General features: G+C 39.9%; 1 protein-coding gene across 2 annotated transcripts in view; it reads right to left on the reverse strand.

Annotated features, from left to right (window-relative positions):
* Window positions 1-4,518: 4,518 nt before the first annotated feature.
* The window catches only part of LOC138978412 (heterogeneous nuclear ribonucleoprotein A0-like), a 35,246-nt gene continuing 14,091 nt past the window's right edge, over window positions 4,519-25,673 (reverse strand). The window contains exons 3-11 of one of the 2 annotated variants that reach the window (XM_070351154.1): window positions 20,096-20,262; window positions 19,900-19,941; window positions 19,551-19,703; window positions 18,238-18,286; window positions 14,932-15,014; window positions 12,506-12,755; window positions 9,504-9,560; window positions 6,526-6,588; window positions 4,519-5,613 (exon numbers count right to left, since the gene is read on the reverse strand). In XM_070351154.1, the coding sequence (XP_070207255.1) occupies window positions 5,372-5,613; window positions 6,526-6,588; window positions 9,504-9,560; window positions 12,506-12,755; window positions 14,932-15,014; window positions 18,238-18,286; window positions 19,551-19,703; window positions 19,900-19,941; window positions 20,096-20,262 (1,106 nt within the window). In that variant the 3' untranslated portion in view covers window positions 4,519-5,371. The remainder of the gene's footprint in view (window positions 5,614-6,525; window positions 6,589-9,503; window positions 9,561-12,505; window positions 12,756-14,931; window positions 15,015-18,237; window positions 18,287-19,550; window positions 19,704-19,899; window positions 19,942-20,095; window positions 20,263-25,673) is intronic. The other variant, XM_070351160.1, reaches the window with a different exon arrangement.

The raw sequence follows: 25,673 nt of genomic DNA on the forward strand, positions 1-25,673 counted from the left end.
TTATGAACAATTCTGCATTATGCTCCATATGGCTTTCCCCGACCTTGTGTATGAAAGAACCCACTGTTATTCATAGTTTATAAATGCACTGGATGGACATTGTTGTGAAAATTTGTTCATACATTTCATGAGCATTTGACCGAAAAATAGATAACCGATATCACTCAAAATGGCTCCCAAGTAGCCAGGTTGGTGTGTTTCATCTGCATTTTGGAGTGATTCGCACCCTCTGGCGCTAATTTTAGTGATCAGGACGGCAAGATTAACAATAGAACCACCAAGAAATGGTATCAGCAGGCAGACGGCACTCTATTTTTCAAGTCTTAATGATGAGTTTTTGCGTATTAAATATTCATTAAAAAAAAGGCCATGCATTCTTCAAAATCGAGGTGCAGTTCACGGCTGATGTCTGCTCTCTAATCGTAGGTCAGTACTTGACACCAAAATCAACGCCAAAGACACGTTCGAACAGAGTTGCTGCACAAGGTGAAAGCGCGACGTCTTTCCCTCTTTTGTTCGTAACTGCCTATTTTCCAGGAGTTACCTTTCTGTTTTAACATTTAGTCCAAGTTTTGACTAAATGTTTTAACATAGAGGGGGAATCGAGACGAGGGTCGTGGTGTATGTGTGTGTGTGTGTAGAGCGATTCAGACCAAACTACTGGACCGATCTTTATAAAATTTGACATGAGTTCCTGGGTATGATATCCCCGGACGGTTTTTTCTTTTTTTAGATAAATAGTTTTGATGTCATATCGACGAAGGCCGGGGTTTGGTATTGCATTTCAGCTTGGTGGCTTAAAAACTAATGAGTGAGTTTGGTCATTAACAAGAAGGGCAAAGCCCATACGACTCACATGCTTTACACATTTTTCCTACCAAAATACATGTGACCTTGACCCAAGGTCAAGGTCATCCAAGGTCATGCAACACAAAGCTGTTAATTCAAGACATAGGAAGTACAATGGTGCTTATTGGCTCTTTCTACCATGAGATATGGTCACTTTTAGTGGTTCACTACCTTATTTTGGTCACATTTCATAAGGGTCAAAGTGACCTTGACCTTGATCATATGTGACCGAATGTGTCTCATGATGAAAGCATAACATGTGCCCCACATAATTTTTAAGTTTGAAACAGTTATCTTCCATAGTTCAGGGTCAAGGTCACTTCAAAATATGTATACAATCCAACTTTGAAGAGCTCCTGTGACCTTGACCTTGAAGCAAGGTAAACCAAACTGGTATCAAAAGATGGGGCTTACTTTGCCCTATATATCATATATAGGTGAGGTATTGAATCTCAAAAACTTCAGAGAAAATGGGAAAACAAGAAGAGCAAACGCTCGATCGAGTCACTTTCGCAGTTCTGAATATTATATGAGGCATCAGATGGACAGGAAGAAATTGCTATTCACAACACAATACAGATGTAAATAATTTGATGTAAAGAATAATCCTATAAAGTTTGAATCAAATCCGATGAATAGTTTCAGAGATATGATATTTCAATTTTTTTTCTTCAAGACATACCTGTGACCTTGAAAAAGGTCAAAGGTCACCAAAGCAGACGTCAAAGTGTAGAGGTCACTGGGAGTCACGTTCACATAAAATTTGAGCCCGGTCACTTTTATAGTTTCCGAGAAAAGCCCAACGTTAAGTTGTGTGTTGCCGAACAGAAAAGGCTAGTTATCTCCCTTGTTTTTCTGATAACGTTCGTAAAAGGCTACAGATGTAAATACTTTGATGTAAAGAATAATCCTACAAAGTTTCAATCACATCCGATGAACTTTGTCAAAGATATAAAATGTCTAATTTTTCCTTTGACGCTGACCTGTGACCTTGAAAAAGGTCAAAGGTCAACAAAACCATCGTTAAAGTGTAGAGGTCATTGGAGGTCACGACTAAACAAAATATGAGCCGGATCGCTTTGATAGTTTCCGAGAAAAGTCCAACGTTAAGGTGGTGTCTACGGACGGCCGGCCGGCCGGACAGACTAACACTGACCGATTACATAGTCACTTTTTCTCAAGTGACTCAAAAATAGCTGTTTTTTAGGCAACATTTATGGCCCCTGCGACCTTGACCTTGAAGCAAGGTCAAGATGCTATGTATGTTTTTTGGGGCCTTGTCATCATACACCATCTTGCCAAATTTGGTACTGATAGACTGAATAGCAGACCTGTTTACCCCCCCAAATGAAAATCAGGAATGCAGCTGGTACTTTTCCGTAATATGAGGCATCTTTGAGTAATCTTTTTTATCAACCATAAACCAGCTCGAAAACGATTAAACGACACGTTTGAACGCGCGCTACCATGCAAAACAAGTACAAAATTGATAACCATGTTTAACAGTATTGTACTACACACACAGAAGCTCGATGACACACACACAAACACACGACACCTGATATATAATATGCAAGTTAACTAAGACAAGTTTACTTTATCTAAACAAAAAAACACCACAGTATTCAGGGGCGGAGCAAGAGAGCTAGAGGGGTGGGGGGGGGTACAACCTGGGGTCCAGGGGTTGGGGGGGTCTGGCTGAAGAGTTTTAGCTATTTAATTAACAATTTGTAGCTTATCCTTGATTTTAAACATGATAAATTGGTGTCAGCAGCCACTCATTATTTCTTTTAAAGTTAGTATTAAATAATGGCAATTTATCTTCATTGATATCTGCTCCCGACAACAACAACAATTTCACAGACAGAAAATGTCTAGTTTTTTTCCCAGACTGAATTTTTGTTTTGTTTTTTTGCTTTTTTGACAGCAAGGGGGGGTGGAGGGGTCCGGAACCCCTGTAACATCCCCCCACCCCCACCCCTCTGCCCTTGGACTATTTACAGTCACTTGAAGATGCATGTGTGAACAAAACCACCTTACATTCCGTCACATCAGACATCCTGCATTAAAACCAGTCATAATAACTCACTCCAGAAGCTACCTTTAATTTTAGAGGACCGATTCGTTTATTTCATTTAAACATTTTGTTGAAAGTTTTTCGATTCAAAGAACTGTGATCTTTGCTATATTGGAGAAATATTAATGGAGATCAGTTTTAGGCTCAGAAAGACTTGAATTTCGGCAACAGCCAAGTAACTGATGAGCGCGACCATAGACCTACATCTATGTCTCTGGTGCGACTGACCGTAGTGAGAGATCGGTTCGCAGGTCTGAGAGATTCTGTGGAAGTAGAGACCTAGGTCAAATAAACTCGATGCGAAGCAGGCTCATGTTTTGCCAAACATAATTTCGTGTTTTTGTTTGTTTCCATGTTCATTTGTGTACTGGATTTTGTTAAAACTAATGCTCCGTCTAACCTCGGGACACGTGCCGCGACGTGACTCGTAACTGACTAGCTTTGTTGTTGCACTGATCTCAAGTTGATCACCAAAATAAATGTGGTTCGCTCTTCTTAAACTTCACCAGACACCGCCACTTGACTTAATAGTTTTGCCGATATTTCTGTACAACTTTCGCTTTTTTGGTTGGCATTTCGTCCCCACAGAGATCGGCCCTATATTACCCTTCGGACCAATGTCGATCTCAAATCCGCGGAATCCGACAAATACCTTGCTGTGCACATGCACAGAAAAGGCTGTTTCGGCCAGCCTTGAAATCACAGTCCTGGTGACTACCACAATTTCGACTTCGAATTTTCACGCACGAAAAAGGTTCTCTCGACCGGAATTTCCGGAATTTTCGGTAGTATTCCGTAATACCGGAATTTAGACCCCAAATCCGTAATAATTCCGGACAATCCGGGAGGGTAAACAGGTCTGGAATAGTGTCCAAGAAATATCCAACGTTAAAGTTTTCCGGACGGACGGACGGACGGACGACTCGGGTGAGTACATAGACTCACTTTTGCTTCGCATGTGAGTCAAAAATCAGAAACTTGTAATTAAAATTATTTTTTTTATTAAATGATTCAAAAACAATTTCATCTTATTCTTCATCATTTTCTGATTCCCAAAACATATACATATGTTATATATGGATTAAAAACAAGCTCTGAAATTTAAATATATAAAAATTATGATCAAATTTAAATTTCCGAAATCGATTTAAAAACAATTTAATCCGATTCCTTGTCGGTTCCTGATTCCAAAAACATATAGATATATGTTTGGATTAAAAACACGCTCAGAAAGTTAAAACGAAGAGAGGCACAGAAAAGCGTGCACGCTATGCAGCACAGCGAAACCACTACCGTGCTAAACAGGCTCGTCAGTTTCACTCCGTTTTGCACAAGCAGCGGACTATGGTCATTGTAAAAAAAAATGCAGTGCGTTCAGTTTCATTCTGTGAGTTCCACAGCTTCACTAAATGTAGTAATTTCGCCTTACGCGACTTGTTAGTTTTGTCATGCCTACCTTTTTTTTTTAACTGCCCATTCTTGAGACCTGTCTCAAATACATGTATTTAGTATTAGCAGTCAAGACTCCATAAAAATAGCATACACACTCACACATGCTTTATCGCACACCCTCAATGAACACTACAAATAAATAAAAAGTCTTTCCTTTATTTCCTCCGAAGACAACAGTTCAAGTTTGGATTTTCCCCACAAAAGACTGGAAATGAATGTGTCGTCCAAGCAAAGGTTATGTGATGAATACTGACAAAAGCTCATAACATCTATTTCAGTTTCACTGCTGCACACTTTTACAACATATTAACATCTACAAATGAACAGTGAGACATGTTTTCAGTGACAATACTGAAATGACTCGTGCACTGGAAACAGCTGCCTTAAGTTTTCCCCCAATGTATTAACCCTTTGCCCCAAACCTAAGCCAGCTACATGGTCAACTCAGGCTTCTACATGTAATAACGCACTGTGGAACTCGCATGAACACACACCATGCTGGTAAAGCAATTGAAAACATTTACTGTAATGAATGTGAATAATGAAATGACTTGGTCAAACAATCTATAAAGTCTTTAGAGTTCAACTCAAACTCCTGCGTGCAGCAACATTTTAAAACGTTCCAACTTGAGAAATCCGCGCAACCGTGATCCAACTTTTGAATAAAAATAAATTAAACTGAACATACAATAATGGATCTAAATCTCATTGTTAGATCAAAGTTCTAAACAAAGTCTGCCAAACTTCTGCCCTGAGTGTGTTACAATTATTAAAATCATGCAGGCTGTCTGCAGCATCTGCATGTAGACAAAACCTCATCAGTGACACGTAATAAAAAACCACAACACCCTTCCCTTTCCTAATTAAAATCGATCCTAAAAAAAACCAAAAAAACACCACTGAGCAAAACAACGCCGCACCGCAGAAAGTCTCTTCTTCCACAGCATCCACAGAGAGTACACATTGCCATCACAGTGACGGTGAAGTGGCAGCTTATCGGCTGTATGGGTGGAAGTTCTGTGAGCTGCCTCCTCTGCCTGCACCGCCGCCCCCTGTGTTGCCAGGTGCTTGTCGCTGCTGGTAACCCCCACCAATGGCTGGGGGACTGGCAGCACCTCCCCCGTTGGCCGCGCCTCCGTAACCACTCTGCTGGCTTCCATAGCCACCCTGCTGAGCTCCGTAGCCACCTTGTTGCGCTCCATAGCCGCTCTGTTGACTGTCTCCGTAGCCACCACCTGCAACAGTACCACAGGGTAAATGTGGGGGCATATCTACTGTGTAACCGTTACTCCCAGCTTACAGGGAGTGGAGCTAATCATTCAGCGCTAGCCCAACATTTTATTTGCCAATATAAATAAACCATGCCACATTATCTGAGCATAGTAATAGACAATATAGATATCAGTGCACACAATTGACTACTACTAAAGAACCTCTATAACCAGACCTGCCAACCCCTGTGAAGCCTCAAGAGTAGCAATTTGAATTTTGGGGGGAAATTTTCAGCGTAGCAAATAGTGCTCGAGTAGCATTTTCTAAAATGTATTGCCACATCCGCATTTATGCCATCTTGCACCAGAAGACATTTTCACAAAAGTTTCCTGATAATGCAGGAACATAAATTGCCCTTTAGAGAGTATCTGCAGTAGCACCTTTCAGTACAGACTATGTTTTATGACCGTAACACGTAGTGGAAGGCAGAAATGAGTAGCACCTTTCAGTACAGACTATGTTTTATGACCGTAACACGTAGTGGAAGGCAGAAATGAGTACCCGGGCTGAGGTGCTCAAACCGAAAATGAGTGCCACCCAAACAGCCGAGAACAAATTGCGGGTTCTGATTCGTTGAAATCAAAACATCTCAGTTTCAACCAATCCAACACTGCGGGTGGCAACTTTCTTGTTGACCTCAGCCCTGGAGTCAAGAGGGAACTGTTAGCATACTTCTGATTATTTGCTTAAGCATAGCAATCCTTGGTTTGGCGTAACCGCATAGCAATTGCTCTTAAAACGGAGCACAGACAACTGTGACAATTGGTAAGCAGAGAAAATGTTGGTTGTGTTTTCAATGAAAGCACTTTAAGAAGAAAGTTTTTGTCTGGTTGACATGTGCACACACATACACACAAGCCCCAACAACCCCTTACCATATCCATAGTTGCCACCTGCTTGGCTGGGGTCAGCCTGACCTTGCTGGCCAGCATATCCACCTGAAAACAAAGGACGAACAACTTATACCAGATTTCTTTGTATTACACAGATGTTGAGGCAATGTGCTGTCTATACACAAGTCATCCAATACAACAAACCATTTGAAATTTTGATTGTAAAAATTGTAGCTCAACTAAGTTGTTCTGCAACAAAATATTGAACACGGACCTCAATGGAGAAGGAAAAAAAACCTTGTTGGAAAGATGCACATATTGATGTCATGGAATTTTGACACTTTTAAGCAGAAGGCCAAAACTGATTTTTATCATGAAAGTCTTCATATTTATACCTGGTATGTATAGAATGATAAAAGAATGTTAAATCGTGTATTTTCCATTGTATTTTAGAGAATATTGCCAAAGGAGAATGATTTATTTAGCTTTAGCACAAAACCCAAAGAATCAAGTTACGCCAAAATTCCATGACGATATTTACCTAAAGAAAAAACAAGTCGCGTAAGGCGAAATTACTACATTTAGTCAAGCTGTGGAACTCACAGAATGAAACTGAACGCACAGCATTTTTTTCACAATGACCCAGACCTGGGAACCCCTGTTTAGCACTCTTGAGTATTCTCAAACAAACTGTATTTTCAAAAAAATGAGCGTACTCCACGATTAAAACATGCCTCATGCGTGTCTGTCACACCGTTAATGAAGTTTACCTATACATTTAAAACGAATGCTTTTTTCAATTTTTACTGGCAAAAACTGTACCGTATTTGACACAGTCGCATTGCGGCTTACAAAAAGATGCGGCTAAAACGTTACCTAAACTTGAATAGCATGCACCTAATGGAAGTCGCCCCGGATTTTCATTTCGCTCGATTAGTGATTACCGGTACTTTATTAGCTCTCCACTCAAGACTCTGCGCTTTTCTCTTTCTTTCGCGAATCTTCGTTTGTCAACAAGTCGTCGTGACAAGCGTACAGAGAAACACCGGATGTATCAGGATCTCGCGCGCGCGTGATTTCTTTTTTTGTGTCTCGAGATAGTTAGAGGAGCGAGAGCCGCCATGTTGTGTTTTCGTCTGTTCGAAATGTGCACCAAAGTCGTAAATCACCCCAAAAAAGCTTATTCCGGGCGGGACTACATTTGTGTGTTGGTTACAAATTGTGTGTGTGTGATATTTTTCTTCTAACTTTTTCACTTTTCTTCTTTGTTTCACTTGTTTATTGTCGGAGCCGATTTCGCCAAATACTGTGATTGATTGACACGATCCGATTTTTTTTTTCTCGACGGCGGCTAATATAGTGACGTAATCATGTGTCAAAATACTGGATCGGCTTCAGGATGAGCTTGTGAAAAAAAGTAGTCTAGGAATTTTTCTCGTCGTATTTTTTTCCCACTGACCGTATTCTCGACAATCATGCGTACAAAATACGGCGAAATCATATGGGTTCCCAGGTCTGATGACCGTAGTCCGCCGCTTGTGCAAAACGGAGTGAAACTGACGAGCCTCTTAAGCGCGGTAGTGGTTTCGCTGTGCTGCATAGCGTGCACGCTTTTCTGTGCCTCTCTTCGTTTTTAACTTTCCGAGCGTGTTTCTAATCCAAACATATATTTATATGTTTTCGGAATCAGGAACCGACAAGGAATAAGATGAAATTGTTTTTAAATCGGTTTCGGAAATTTAATTTTGATCATAATTTTTATATTTTTAATTTTCAGAGATTGTTATTAATCCAAATATAACATATTTATATGTTTTTGGAATCAGGAAATAGTGTAGAATAAGATGAACGTAAATTTGGATCGTTTTATATTAAATAAATGTATTACATTTTTCGGATTTTTAATGACCAAAGTCATTAATTAATTTTTAAGCCACCAAGCTGAAATGCAATACTGAAGTCCGGCCTTCCTCGAAGATTGCTTTACAAAAATTTCAATCAATTTGATTGAAAAATGAGGGTGTGACAGTGCTGCGTCAACTTTTACAAAAAGCCGGATATGACGTCATCAAAGACATTTATCGAAACAAGAAGGGCAAAGCCCATACGACTCACATGCTTTACACATTTTTCCTACCAAAATACATGTGACCTTGACCCAAGGTCAAGGTCATCCAAGGTCATGCAACACAAAGCTGTTAATTCAAGACATAGGAAGTACAATGGTGCATATTGGCTCTTTCTACCATGAGATATGGTCACTTTTAGTGGTTCACTACCTTATTTTGGTCACATTTCATAAGGGTCAAAGTGACCTTGACCTTGATCATATGTGACCAAATGTGTCTCATGATGAAAGCATAACATGTGCCCCACATAATTTTTAAGTTTGAAACAGTTATCTTCCATAGTTCAGGGTCAAAGTCACTTCAAAATATGTATACAATCCAACTTTGAAGAGCTCCTGTGACCTTGACCTTGAAGCAAGGTAAACCAAACTGGTATCAAAAGATGGGGCTTACTTTGCCCTATATATCATATATAGGTGAGGTATTCAATCTCAAAAACTTCAGAGAAAATGTGAAAAATAGCTGTTTTTAGGCAACATTTATGGCCCCTGCGACCTTGACCTTGAAGCAAGGTCAAGATGCTATGTATGTTTTTTGGGGCCTTGTCATCATACACCATCTTGCCAAATTTGGTACTGATAGACTGAATAGTGTCCAAGAAATATCCAACGTTAAAGTTTTCCGGACGGACGGACGACTCGGGTGAGTACATACTCACTTTTGCTTCGCATGCGAGTCAAAAATGAAAAAAACGTCTGGGGATATCATACCCAGGAACTATCATGTAAAATTTCATAAAGATCGGTCCAGTAGTTTACTCTGAATCGTTCTACTCACAGACACCACGACCCTCGTCTCGATTCCCCCTCTATGTTCAAACAGTTTTGAATAAATGTAAAAAGAAAGAGTGAAGGGAGAAATTATTCATTACTATAATGTTGGGACACGTACTTTCACCTTGCTGGTAGTTGCCATAACCACCGTAGCCCTGCTGACCACCACCTTGACCTGGAGACAAAAAAATTACACTTATTAATCAACATGCAAACCCTGTTCTTGCACCACACAAGGATTCCAGCTTCTTACAGAGTAATGAACACTGTGGGCTCAGTAAAACCCTTTGCATTTCTGACCACATTCCTTGAGGCACCTTCCGCACCATGTCCCATCCAATCTGGCCCTCCTTGATCTGTAAAACAGCTGCATGCTGTCAACCAACTCCACACCTTTCTGTCAACTCGAAGCCCAGAAGTGTCATGGAGCCCATGCCTCCTGATTAAGAAGGCATGGGATTTCAGCGCCTTACTTCCTGAACACTTATGTACAGTGAATGCTCACATGGCAGACAAGCTATAGGGGGAGTGACCAAGAGCATCACATGTCATGAATCCGTCCTTACACACGTCAAAGCATCAATTTTAAGATATTTAAATTCCAGAACCGATTCCCCCATCAAAGTCTGAAGAATTTTTTTCTTCTAAACAAGGCTTTTTAAAACCAATTGCAGCAGAAATGTAAGCAGACTCAACCAGCAACAGCAGTCCCTGGAAGCTGCCAGTATCCATTGAATGCTCGTGCTCAACTTGAAAGTGCCAAAAGCAACTGAATATAAAAACTATGATACATACCAAAATCGGAAATACCTTTATCATGCCAAGCATAACCCCATACATTTTTAGAAACAGGCATCTGCTAAACCTGTTACAGTTCAAAAGTGAACACAATACTTTCAACCTGAATGAAACCTGCCGTTGAATTCTTTCACAGAACAAAGTTATGAATTCAAGGTCTAACCATACACAACATTTAAAAAAATACTGGAGACCCTAAACTTTCGAGGCTTTTGAAACCATAAGTGTAAAAGAACAGAGGGAAACAACCATCAACAGAAACTGCAAAATAGTAAAGCACCAAGAAACAAAGAAGAGTGCTCAGCCTCCAAACAAAGAACACAAAAGGCAACTGCAAATCAAATGGAGCAACAGCGCCTCAAGCAAGACTTCAGGGAAAAAGAAAGTGGCAAGAAGTATTTCACTGCAGAGCTTCAAGTTGCTTCATAGATTTAATATTCCTACAACTGCCCCATCACAGGCACCATGACAATGTCTAAAATCCTGCAAGCAATGTGAGGCTCTGAACTGACTTCTTCCTAAGAACAAGACCTGCTGAGAATGTGGGCGGGGCAGCTGGACGACCGTCAATTTTAGTACTGCCTCCATCCCCACTGGCCATATTGGGTCTGGCTGGAGGCTCACTACCAGACATGCTGGGGGCAGCAACTGGGAGGGGGGCAGCCCCCATATCCATGCCATAGCATTGCGGTCCCGGCGGCATGCCACCCATTCCTGGTATAATCATCAACCACCTTTCAGCACAGACTAGCTAATATCAGATCGGATTCATTCTCCCAAGAGCAACACAACAATCATGGCAAAGAACAGCACTTTCGTTAGTCTCAAAACTTATTTTTAGAGGTGCCGAAAGCATGAACGTCAAAACGTCAGTCTATGTGAAGCTTAAAAGACCATGTAGCAGCTAAATTTAAACTGCAAATTCTACACTACAAAATTTCACTATGGAAAATTGCTCACAAAGAAGAAAACCGTACCTAAGAACTCCTCCTAGGCTACTCAATTGGACAAAAAAAAAGTTGCCAGTATTTCAGACAAAGGTTACTATTTTTTGCATACTCTAAAAGAAGTTAACTAAAACAAACACAACCGGCAATAACATTATCAGACCTGGGAACCCCCGTTTTTCACTTGGAGTATTCTCAAACAAACTTTGTGTATATATTCAGAGGGTACTCCACACCGTTGCACCGTTTATTAAGTTTACCAATATATTTACCACAAATGCTTCTTTCAATGTTCACTGACACAAACTGCAATCACGAGTCAAAATACTGGATCGGCTTCGAAATGCGCATGTGAAGAAAAAAAGTAAAGGAATTGTTCATGTTTTTTCCGCACTTACGATACTGATCGTCTTCTAGACAATTCTGCGTACAAAATATGATGAAATCATATGGGTTCCCAGGTCTGCATAATCTTTCTTTCTTTATTTGGTGTTTAACGTCGTTTTCAACCACGAAGGTTATATCGCGACGGGGAAAGGGGGGAGATGGGATAGAGCCACTTGTTAATTGTTTCTTGTTCACAAAAGCACTAATCGAAAAATTGCTCCAAGGGCTTGCAACGTAGTACAATATATGACCTTACTGGGAGAATGCAAGTTTCCAGTACAAAGGACTTAACATTTCTTACATACTGCTTGACTAAAATCTTTACAAACATTGACTATATTCGACGGGCGTTGTGGCGTGGTGGTAAGACGTCGGCCTCCTAATCGGGAGGTCGTGAGTTCGAATCCCGGTCGCTGCCGCCTGGTGGGTTAAGAGTGGAGATGTTTCCGATCTCCCAGGTCAACTTATGTGCAGACCTGCTAGTGACTTAACCCCCTTCGTGTGTACACGCAAGCACAAGACCAAGTGCGCACAGAAAAGATCCTGTAATCCATGTCAGAGTTCGGTGGGTTATAGAAACACGAAAATACCCAGCATGCTTCCTCCGAAAGCGGCGTATGGCTGCCTAAATGGCAGGGTAAAAACGGTCATACACGTACAATTCCACTCGTGCAAAAACATGAGTGTACGTGGGAGTTTCAGCCCACGAACGCAGAAGGAGAAGAAGAAGACTAAATTCTATACAAGAAACACTTAAGGGTAAAAGGAGAAACAGAATCCGTTAGTCGCCTCTTACGACATGCTGGGGAGCATCGGGTAAATTCTTCCCCCTAACCCGCGGGGGACTGCATAATCTAATCACTTTTTCAGATTGGATTCTGGCCACACAGAAAAATGGTGGTTTTGAAAATGGAGAGTACTATATATGTGAATTGACACCACACCCAAAAGATGTTCTCTGCACAAGAGAAGAATCTGGGAGCCTCACCCTGCCAGCCATTGGAATAGCCACCCTGGTTCCAGCCCTGCTGACCGCCCCAGCCCTGCTGGTTGTAGTCCTGGTTCCAGCCTCCGCTGCCCTGGTTCCAGTTGCCTTGCTGGGGACCACCGCCGCCCCCCCAGCCCTGGGGTCCACCCCCAAAGCCACCACCTGCACCGCCGCCACGACCACCACCACGACCGGCACCACCGCCGCCACGGCCACCTGCACCGCGAGGCTCTGCTTTTTTGCACTCAACCTGCCACAAAACATCCAACACATTAAAAATCCGATACCTTGCATTCGCCATTTTTCAACTGACAATGTTCACTGCAAATACTCTCTTGCTACTCAAATATTTTGAACGTTTTTTTTTTAAGGAGAAAATGCGGAATTTCATCCTTTAAAATCCATCTCCATAGGAAATTGTACCAAAAAAAGTGAATTAAAGAGTACAAGGAGAAAGAGCATTTGCAATGAATGCCAGCTAAAAGTGCAACGAGCACACTGGACAACAGTTGCACTTCACAACTAACTGCCCACCCATGCACTTTCCACAGATTACAAAGCTCATAAAAGGCAATTTGATTGTGAACTAGAATATGTCCAATGTGCTTGTCCACGCTAAACTTCACAACTACCATATTCCGTCCATCCAGTCCACGTTCATCATGGCATTTGCTCATTCCCCCCTGGAAGCTTCTTGTAACATCTCTAACACTATCGCCATCATTGTACATTAAAACAGGTCAGATTTTGGAAAGAGACACAGATTCATAAATGCACCATGAATTATTTAACAGCTAACAAATCTGCCATTTAATCTGCAGCCAATACTATAATCTCTCCCTTGATCAACTGGTAGAAGTCAAATTTGATTTGTTTTCCCCCTCCCCTACCTAACCATAATGAACGAGGACATGGTCTAAAGACTATATCAATGTGTTAATATTAACCAAGAAAATGGAATATAATTATCTTTAGCTGTTAGTCTTTGTAACAAACAAGAATTCAGCTTAGAATAAGTCTATTTGCAAAGGAACTTCACTATATATTAAAAAAAAAAACCCACCCATTATCAAATATGAAACCTCTTCAGATTATAATGAAACGATTAAAAAAAATATATATATATATATTAAAATTGTTTCAATTCAAGGCCACCAAGGAATATGAAAAATGTTCCGCATGGAAACTTAACACTCTGAAGAGGCTTCTGTTTAAACATGATGTATGTGCGTTGACAATGCAGCAGTGACTGGCACAGAACATGTATAAGAATTAACCAGCTATAAACAGAATGCTTTCTTTATCAAGTCAAGCTAGAAAAGGGGATGAAACAGAAACAAGTTTGATCACCACGAGTGATGATATTTATGGTAATGACGAAAAGAAACATTGTCAACACATACACACTGGGCTAATCAAATCATTTGGCTGCTAAAGGTAACTGATTGTTTTTGTTAAAACCGCGACCAAGCTGTAACAAGAATCCACTAATATTAATTGTGAATATTAATTGTGGTGTAACTTACTGCTAATATATTCTTAAGTTAATTTTAATTACCCACAAAGAAAACTAAATGGTGTGCTGAATGTAATACTATTAACTTAAATATTCAATCCAGAAAGCTTAACAGGCACACACAATCACAGAATATATAACGTAAACTACAATAAGAGACTTAGCAGAAATTAAAATTAATGCAGTGGCGAATTTCTACCTCCGCTGAATCCACATCGCACCAGGCTGTTGTCAACTTGGAATTACTAATGAAATACGGTCTAAGCCATCCAATTTAAAGCATCATTTTGGTAAATAAGATGAACTAATTTTAAGCAGAACACAAGCTTGGTCATGGTTTATGAAAATCAAACTGTTTGTGCATCACACAGCATAGTAATATAATCCAGTAACATAAAACGATAAACAAAAGCAGTCTTAAAAATCTTGGCGGAGTGAGAAACAGCCACAAAGGGGATGTTATTAAGTCAAACTTAATGACGCTAAACAAGTGCAGCTAATGCCGAAATTCATTTTTTAGAAAAAATAAGTAAAACTAATATCAAATTTTGTATTTTGCACTCAATATGCACTATTAATCAAACTTAACACGGCTGTAAGTTCTTTAAGCATAAACATTAAATTAAGCAAAAAGATAGCACTAATTGGTAACAACAATCGCTTATTTAAAACTTATAAATATCACAAAATGTCAAAGTGTACCAATATTATGTACTCATAAAACATTAAGCAAGCTTAATTATTAATTACGATCTTAAAATATGATGCTCAGTCAGAGCCAGAGCTGCTTTCCAAATTTGACGCTAGCATTCCCCTTGTGGTGTCTTCCTTTGTTGGAATTTTTGTTTCTCTCATTTTGAACAAGCCCCATGTGAGGAGAGGCAAAACGCAGACATGTGAAAAAAGTAACCTGTTTTCCATTGACGTCCACATAATGTTCCCCACAAGCCTGCTCTACGCTGTCCTCATTGTCGAAAGTCAAAAAACCAAACCCTAGGGCCAAGGAGAATGTACCAAAACAAATGTTAAGTAAAATTACATAAAGCAATCAAAGCACACAATCAAAGATAACACATCTCCCCGTGATAGAGGAAATTAATGAAAATGGGACTCCACATGTAAAAGTGTTCAAGAACAGCTGTCCGATGTCCTGCAAGGAAAGAAAACGTAGAAGAAATGGCTTCAAGGCGAAGTTCGGGAGGAATTTTTCTGCGAGTACGAAGATTTGATTAATGACCTCAAGACGCGCAACTGACACTCACACCCTCTATCCAACAAGTGTCTGGAACTGTTTAGATAAGCAGTAGTATGGTGGTATCTCTGATAACTGGACCGAGGAAAAAGGGGAAGTCACTGTTTCGTTCACTTTCGTGTCTTCGTGTGAAATTGGAGACGGCCTGTAAATTAGCCTATGGGCATAGGGAAGCTGGGTGTTAATAACTAATGATAACAGACTTGGAGGAACGAGTGGCTGTAGCACATAGCAGACATTCTTTCAAAACTGCGGCTTTAAACGCAGATGTTAAAGGCACAGTAAGCCTCCCGTAAACCATCACAGATACTGTCAGGCTTTTACACACAGTACAAACACCCTTCCATTTGAATGCTCACCGAACGGGAACATCCTAGGTGCCCTTCGTAAAGAGCGAGCAATTTTCAAAGAATTTATTTTTCGGATCGTCTCCATCTCAATCGGACCCATCCTGAACTCAGGTCAAAAATGAGTTACTTCCCTTCAACTGGCGATAGCTATCAGAATGAATCGGACCGTGGTGTGTTTTGGCGCTAGACCTAACTTTTAAAATCTAAATAATAAATTGACAGCTTGTTACACAAACATTCTTAAATCATAAAAGAATTATTTTTTTCATCAAGACAAGATCAATACAATTCGAAGTTTTGAAAGTTTGAAAAAAGAAAATCCCGGAAGCAGGGTCACGCAAGGTCGTGGTTTTTGTAGCAGATGGCAGTTTATAGGCAGTCAAAAGCCATCGCAAGAGTTCTTATGAACCACATTCGTTTGTTTCGTGAAAAGTCAGAGGTACATAATAACGTGCTATTGCAGATAAGCTCACAGCGAGCCGCATTCAAATTACAAATTGACGATTGCATTGTGAAAAAGGGAAACTGGATCACACGGGTTCACGATGACTCAAGGGTAGGATAAACCACGCAAAAATAAATTGTGAAAATTGCTCGCTCTTTACGTAGGGCACCTAGGATGTTCCCGTTTGGTGAGCGTTCAAATGGAAGGGTGTTTGTACTGTGTGTAAAAGCCTGACAGTATCTGATGGTTTACGAGAGGCTTACTGTGCCTTTAAGCTTATATCTGCAGTTTTGACAATGAGCAGTTCACTTACAACCAAAGTCAACCACGACAGATTGTGGACTTTGGCAAGACTGTCCGTTGCATATCTCATTACCATTAAACCTTACTAAAGAGCACAAGTAACACTTTACTTCACATGCCATAATTGGCACACAACCGCAAAAACACAAATTTGTTATTTTTTCAACCTCAAAAACGTCAAGTTTTAATTCCCCAAAACCCTTGAAAACCTAAGTTATTACACACACGTATGCTCTAGTTATGCCAATTTTTCTTAAGCAGGAAAACAATGTCACGCGAGGACTGCAATTTTGACGAGGGCATAACCCAGCAACTAATACCAAAAACTATTTCTATTAAAATTATGATACAGTTCAGTCATGAGACATGCACGACCGGTCCAAATGATACTCAGCTTAGGTCTCCCCTTTCAGCTTGTATAACTCATGCATGTCTTGACAGTGTAAAGATTAAGAACAATAACTCTGAAAGCCTTGGATGAAGACATTCATAACTGTATGGGCATAATGCCTAACAAGGCAAAAAACAGTCACTGACCACAATCTGATGTCCATTCCTTCACACTGTCTCAACATCGATAAAAGCTTTACAAGCCATGAAAGGAGACTCAATTTACATAAAACCCTACAAGGTTTTTTTCGCGTGTAAGATTTGGATTGCCTGCATTTTGTACCGAGTGGTATTTTTTCTATCAACTAATAAAGAAGATTAAATTCAACACAAAATTGGAACTCGGCACAGGAAGCAGCCAGACTGGTGATGTTTAGTACGGTATGTTAAGTGATGGATGCTCTGTTGAACTGTCCATATACAATCTGGTGCATATCAGCAGCAATGTACAAGAGCTATGACACAAGAAGGATTGCACAAATAGTTTGTCTGAAGGAATCTTCAGATTTGCTGAATAACACTGACAAATGTGGATGACATGACCAGACACATAAACATCAAGAATAAGACAGAACACAGATGAAAGAAAGCCACACAGAAAAACACATGAATATGGGTTGACTGGTCAGCATCCAGCATGCCTGCACAGAAGACAATTGATTACTTTAATGTTAGCAAATAACCCCAATGTCATCAATTACCATGAAAACGCACAGCGTCACAAAGTAGTAGCAGTCATCAGAACGAGCTTTTATGGGAGTCCAAAAACTTGCCAAAATTTACAATTTAAAAGTTTGAAGAACACGCGCACGGGCATACATTTGAAAATGATCCATTCAAGGCTGAAATCTGCTTGAGCAGCCACAGAACTGAGGTGAGCCCCACAACGTTCCAGAAAATAGGTCTGTATATGTTCACTCGGAGAGCATGAAGAAGTCTGGAGCTTGAACCATGGCTTCATCAACCAATGAAGTTTCCTCTGCCGGTGTACATAACTTGGTCTCTCCATTCAAATGTGTTTTGTAACGCCATGTTCTTGACGAGTATTCGCTTCAACCACACATTTGAATCCAAAAAAGGTACAATATCAACCTTAAATACAAGCAGTTTAACATACATTAGCATAAAACAGCAATCAAAGACTTGATATGTAAATTTACCTAAAATCATCCATTACTTATTTAACACCAGTTTTGATTTGTATGATACAGTTATATCTACCCAACACACAATAGAATGCATGCTCAGGCCTGTTACTAACTTTCAGGCAGCAGCATGACCATAATTACTGGAACTAATTTAAACCTTACTTGATGACTTGAATAAACCATGCAGCATACCATTCTAAAATGCCATGTATCGCACATTATCCAATATTCCTAAAGATTACTTCAGATTATTTAAACTGTAAACCATCCCTTACAGTGATATAATTAACAATATGAAATCAAAGCAAGACAAAAAAGGTTAACTCACCACGAGAGCGTCCTTTCTCGTGATCAAACATGATCACAACTTCAGTCACCTGCAAACAGAGGGCATGTATCAGATCTTACACATTTTTAAAATAAAGCGAATGCCGAATTACTCAGCACAATCGACATCTTAAGAGTAATGATGGCCCAGCACCAGTTCACCCTCCCATAAAAACGCACTTTTAAGTAATCTATTATTGCGGACTTCATGGCAGCCACCGGACAGGAAGATATGACGGCCATGAATATCAAACGAAGAAGAAGACATCTATTGCAGTTTTCATCACCATTATGTGTCCAATTAAATGCGCACCCCTTGAAAGCATCTTAATACTTGTGATCACCTTAACTTCTAACAAGGACATTTAAAACCAAATGTTGACAAAAAGTAGCAGACAAGTACAATACAGCCCTGGGAACCCCTGTTTTGCATTTGGAGTATTCTCAAACAAACTTGGTGTATTTTCAGGGAAACAAATGTACTCCACACAACATTTGAACATCGATGGTTTAAACATGCTACGCAAGCGTCCGTTGCAACTTTAATTAAGTATACCCATTCCTTTAAAATCAATGCTTTTTTCAATGTGTAATGACAATGCTGTAATTTGTTTGTTTATTTGTTGCTTAACGTCCAGCCGACTACGCAGAGCCAATCAGGACGAGGAAGGGGGGGATGAAGGGGGCCACTTGTCAAGCGATTCCTGTTTACAAATGCACTAACCCATTACTTGTGTCCCAGCAGGCTTTAGTAAAACTAAATTAATACCTACTGGAAGATTACCAGTTTCCAGTATGTTAAAATAGGCTTAAACCTATCTACTGCTGGACTTACATCAGAACACTAACAGATTAAACTATACATGAATCGCGAGACAAGCGGCAAGAGAAGAGATTTTTGGAAAAAATACAGGTGAATGAGCAAGAAGGCAGAAAAAGGAAAAGAATTCATGAAGAAAAAGAGAGCATGACAGGAAAGAGGAACCAAAAATCTACCTAACAGCAAACTAGAAAGCTCCTGCGGTTCCAAAAACAGGAGGGGCTTTTAATTTCATAACCGCAGTGCCCCACTGCGGGAGACAATGCTGTAATTAGGGATCAAATGCAGAGTTATATAGTTAATTTAATCATTAAAAGAAACTGAAAACAAATCTTAAGAATTGTTCTCGTCATAATTTCTTTCGACAGATCTTACTTTATGCAACCAAGCAAACACATCATGGCAAAATTGTCTGGGTTCCCAGGTGTGACAAAAATTCATAGAAGACAGATGACATCAGTTAAGATGTTTAAATATATCACATAAGAGCTTACGTTTCCAAATCGCTGAAAGGCTTCACGAATAGTGTCCTCTGTGGCATTGTTAGGTAAGCCACCAACAAAGATCTTTGTTGTTCGGCCGATCACTCCTCCTCCTCCGCCCCCTCCTCCGCCACCACCACCACCATATCCACCTCTACTCGGCGGCTGGAACAATATACAAAATATCATCATTTAAGTAATCCTCACCTCCAACAATAGAACAAAAAACGCCAGTGCAAAATTGAAAGCATGCATTAAGACGTCGAGGTAGGATCTCATATACTTCGATACGATCCGAACATCACTTTCGTACATATGACATAATGCATTACAAAATAAAACATACAAAACACTAAATTACCTTTGGCGTTGTCCCTCTGGCATTGCATGCTTTAGCATCAACCTGAAAACAGAAAAGCAGATGTATTTCGTCTCTGATATCTTTCTGACTCCACTTTCAAATCATGAATTTCTAACAAAATGCATCTTGAATAAGGATACTGACAGTACTTCTTTAAAAATGTTTTAAAGTCGGTCAATTGTTCAACACAACTTACAGTTCTACCATCAATGGAGTGGGTCTTTGAGGACAGAATGACATCCACTGTAGCTGAATCCTTGAAGGAAACAAAACCAAAGCCTCTGGATTTGCCTGTCTGTGGGTTCTTCATCACGATACAGTCGGTGATCTCACCATACTGACTGAAGTATGACTGAAGGGAATCTGCGGCAAACAACAAGAAAAATGACTATCAGTAGTAGTCAATGATTGTGCTATGCATTTTGTAAACCAGCCCCATTATAAAGACAAGTTCCCTCTCAAGCATCAGAGCCATTCAAAATACTGTATTAATCATGCATCAACAAGGTCTTTCGTCCGACATTAACTCTTTCTATACTGGCCATTACCTCCCCAGTCTCTCCCCAGCTGGCCATTTGCATGGGTTTTCAAAAAAATTCTCAAATAAAACCAATACAACATGCAGCCTTCAAACTCATGTTTTAGTGTGTATATATATATTGCTAAAACATTGGCCAAAGTTTGGTTTCATTGTTGTGAAAAAATAAAAATATGATGTCCAGAATGTATGGGTATATTTCACGCAATACGAAAAAGGGGGTATGTATTTTGACTAAGAAGCATTTTTTTTCTTATGAAGGCTCTGTTTGCAACAAAACTGTTTCTGTTCACTTGTATGAAGATTGTGCTAACACAAAAACATAACAAATACCAACTGATTTTCCATTTGGTGGTCATGTAAGCATTGTGAACATGTCCGAAAAATCTGATCACACACAAATCACGCCTAAGAAAGTGGCCATGCAGACCTGAACGGCCAGTGTATGGTGGCAGAGTTGGAAAAATCTTGATGCCAATCCTTCATCAAAAACCGAAGAAAATCGTCTTTGTTTTCATCACTTGCCCCCCATACCTGCCCCCACACCAGCAAAAGTCTCTTCTCCCTCACCACCACCGCGTGCTTCTTCGTCACGCCCACTTTGTTTGTTTGTTTGTTGCTTAACGTCCAGCCGACTACGCAGAGCCATATCAGGACGAGGAAGGGGGGGATGAAGGGGGCCACTTGTCAAGCGATTCCTGTTTACAAATGCACTAACCCATTACTTGTGTCCCAGCAGGCTTTAGTAAAACTAAATTAATACCTACTGGAAGATTACCAGTTTCCAGTATGTTAAAATAGGCTTAACCTATCTACTGCTGGACTTACATCAGAACACTAACAGATTAAACTTATACATGAATCGCGAGACAAGCGGCAAGAGAAGAGATTTTTGGAAAAAATACAGGTGAATGAGCAAGAAGGCAGAAAAAAGAAAAGAATTCATGAAGAAAAAGAGAGCATGACAGGAAAAAGGAGCCAAAAATCTACCTAACAGCAAACTAGAAAGCTCCTGCGGTTCCAAAAACAGGAGGGGCCTTTAATTTCATAACCGCAGTGCCCCACTGCGGGAGTCACGCCCACTCTCACTTTCAGTTTCACCTTCACTCCCCACTTCAGTTTCGCCAATGTCAACATCATCCTCCACATCAGAATCTTCCAGATCTGAGCCCTCTGTTGTCAACAATTCAATAGTCTCTTGCAACGTAAAACGTCATGTACGAGGATTGTTTACACCATGATTGCCAGACGAAGCAGTAGGCGTCGCCATCTTGTCAAGCGAGACGCGCAGAGCTAGGGATCAGCCACAAACTTCGCAGCTAAACCCTATCACAAAGGCTTGTCTTGTGAAGCTAAGAGTGCATTCGCACTTATAGAAGACCAAAGAAGGGAGCTATACCTTTTAGTTTCGCATCTGACCCCCAACCTCTAACCAAGTTACCTACAAACTCGCGGAACGCAAATGCGCAAGTGATGTGAGCCTCGGGACCTGATATGCGGTCCTTAGTATACAAAGAGTTAAAATTCATGTATATCAGCCAACAGAGGACTAAACAGCAATTAGTGCCTGTCAGTGTCAAATACACTATAGAAACAAGAAGGGCAAAGCCCATACGACTCACATGCTTGACCTCGACCTTTAGGGTAACTAAACCTAGCAAAGACATCATACACTAAGAACTGCTTTACACATTTTTCCTACCAAAATACATGTGACCTTGACCCAAGGTCAAGGTCATCCAAGGTCATGCAACACAAAGCTGTTAATTCAAAACATAGGAAGTACAATGGTGCTTATTGGCTCTTTCTACCATGAGATATGGTCACTTTTAGTGGTTCACTACCTTATTTTGGTCACATTTCATAAGGGTCAAAGTGACCTTGACCTTGATCATATGTGACCAAATGTGTCTCATGATGAAAGCATAACATGTGCCCCACATAATCTTTAAGTTTGAAACAGTTATCTTCCATACTTCAGGGTCAAGGTCACTTCAAAATATGTATACAATCCAACTTTGAAGAGCTCCTGTGACCTTGACCTTGAAGCAAGGTAAACCAAACTGGTATCAAAAGATGGGGCTTACTTTGCCCTATATATCATATATAGGTGAGGTATTGAATCTCAAAAACTTCAGAGAAAATGGGAAAAATGTGAAAAATAGCTGTTTTTTAGGCAACATTTATGGCCCCTGCGACCTTGACCTTGAAGCAAGGTCAAGATGCTATGTATGTTTTTTGGGGCCTTATCATACACCATCTTGCCAAATTTGGTACTGATAGACTGAATAGTGTCCAAGAAATATCCAACGTTAAAGTTTTCCGGACGGACGGACGGACGTCCGGACGACTCGGGTGAGTACATAGACTCACTTTTGCTTCGCATGTGAGTCAAAAATGTGTATTGACTCGAGTCTGTATGCCGGCAAGCATCTTTTTTGACTGAGGACTCATGATGTCCAAAAATAGTCGCCCAAATGTGCAAAAGTCAGACCATGGTAGTTTGTAGTGAGATGCAATTAAAACCATTACAATTCAGGATTTGCGCTGGCAATTCTACAAAAAGGAATATATCCTTTCAAGTATGAATCTTGGCTCCAGCAGACCTGTGCACACTCAAAACGCTCATCAGTAGTAAACCAACCAAATTTCAGTAGTTTGTTTGTTTATTTGTTGCTTAACGTCCAGCCGACTACGCAGAGCCATATCAGGACGAGGAAGGGGGGGATGAAGGGGGCCACTTGTCAAGCGATTCCTGTTTACAAATGCACTAACCCATTACTTGTGTCCCAGCAGGCTTTAGTAAAACTAAATTAATACCTACTGGAAGATTACCAGTTTCCAGTATGTTAAAATAGGCTTAACCTATCTACTGCTGGACTTACATCAGAACACTAACAGATTAAACTATACATGAATCGCGAGACAAGCGGCAAGAGAAGAGATTTTTGGAAAAAATACAGGTGAATGAGCAAGAAGGCAGAAAAAAGAAAAGAATTCATGAAGAAAAAGAGAGCATGACAGGAAAGAGGAACCAAAAATCTACCTAACAGCAAACTAGAAAGCTCCTGCGGTTCCAAAAACAGGAGGGGCCTTTAATTTCATAACCGCAGTGCCCCACTGCGGGAAATTTCAGTAGTTTTTAAAATGTTTCAGTAGTAAGCTGTAACGACAGTTCAAGACATAATTCTGCTCACAAAGCACATAATTTTACGATCTCCAGGTTGTCTTGAGAATAACTTGACTTCCAGCACTGTTGTGCTGTTTTCTTCTTCTTTGGTGACTGAGCTGGTGTCTCATCTTCACTATCTGAATCTCGCACTCCTTTTTACATTTAGTCAAGTTTTGACTAAATGTTTTAACATAGAGGGGGAATCGAGACGAGGGTCGTGGTGTATGTGTCTGTGCGTGTGTAGAGCGATTCAGAGTAAACTACTGGACCGATCTTTATGAAATTTTTCATCATAGTTCCATTTTTTCGATAAGTCTTTTATGACGTCATATCCGGCTTTTTGCAGAAGTTGAGGCGGCACTGTCACACCCTCAATTTTTAATCAAATTGATTGAAATTTTGGCCAAGCAATCTTCGACGAAGGCCGGACTACGGTATTGCATTTCAGCATGGCGGCTTACAAATTAATTAATGACTTTGGTCATTAAAAATTGTAATAAAAATTATTTTTTTTATAAAACAATCCAAAATTACTTTTATTTTATTCTTCATCATGTACTGATTCCAAAAACATAAATATGTTAAATTCGGATTAAAAACAAGCTCTGAAAATTAAAAATTATGATTAAAATTAAATTTCCGAAATCTTTTTAAAAACTATTTCATCTTATTCCTTGTCGGTTCCTGATTCAAAAAACATATAGATATATGTTTGGATTAAAAACACGCTCAGAAAGTTAAAACGAAGAGAGGTACAGTAAAGCGTGCTATGAAGCACAGCGCAACCGCTACCGCGCCAAACAGGCTCGTCACTTTCACTGCCCTTTGCACTAGCGGCGGACTACGTTCAGTTTCATTCTGCGAGTTCCACAGCTTGACTAAATGTAGTAATTTCGCCTTACGCAACTTGTTTTTCATTTCCATGTTTCACATCAATCACAAGTTGCCACGCAGACGATGGACGGACTAAGTCTAAGAACAAAGACCCAATGCTGAGAACACGGTAAATGGGAAAACGTCTTTTCAGCGCAACGGCCAACTAATTGGTCAAAACATCTTATAACAGAAAAAAAGTACTTTTTTTTTTAAGTAATACATCGGAATTATCAAAATTCCGTAGCACCGTATTCTGCATATAAAAATCGGAAAAACCGTAGATGTGCACAGGTCTGCTCCAGCAAAAACAGATTACTCGATTACACCAACCACAGCAATAATTTTCTAATTTCTTTTAAAAAAAAAATCAAATCAAACCATTAACTACACTACAACCTGTTGCCTACTTCCTTTACATTTCTGGTTCAAGAAACCATTGGGGATTGACTGGTCAGCTATTCCAGGATCTTAAGTATTACACAGAGAATGCAGACCTGTGCACACTCAAAACGCTCATTAGTAAACCAACCAAATTTCAGTAGTTTTTAAAATGTTTTAGTAAGCTGTAACGACAGTTCAGCTCACAAAGCACACAAACGGAAACACTATGACGCAGTAGAATGGGAATTACTATTTATTAACAAGCCAAGGTGAAACATCAACACTGTTGTAACATTTGTTCTGAAAATGTCTTTGGTCTCGTCATTCTGACATTCATTCATCACTGGACTATCTTGAGAATAACTGGACTTCCAGCACTGTTGTGCCGTTTTCTTTTTTGTTGTTGTTTAAACAGTATTTTATTCGTAAACAGACACATGATAATATAACATCATTAAGAAGGAGCACAACAAGTTTAAAACTTATGCTTCGCTCTGTAAGTGGTATTAAGCCAGATTCTGTATTAAATTTTTCGTGTGAAGTGCCTTTAACCGCACCAACAATAATTCTAATGGATTCGAGTTGCAACTTCTCCAGCTCATCTGAAAGCTTCTTAACAATTATCCCACACAACATCGCAATAATCAAAATGAGGTAAAATAAAGGATTAATACATTGCTTCTATGGATCTTCGACAGAGCCTATATTGATAAGATTTTAAACAAGCCACAAGTACTCGACAAGTTGCCACAATAGACTGTATGTGTAAGGCCCACTTACAATTATCTTGAAAAATAACACCTAAAT

This window comes from Littorina saxatilis, linkage group LG1 (assembly GCF_037325665.1).
Source record: "Littorina saxatilis isolate snail1 linkage group LG1, US_GU_Lsax_2.0, whole genome shotgun sequence".
Taxonomy (NCBI): domain Eukaryota; kingdom Metazoa; phylum Mollusca; class Gastropoda; order Littorinimorpha; family Littorinidae; genus Littorina; species Littorina saxatilis.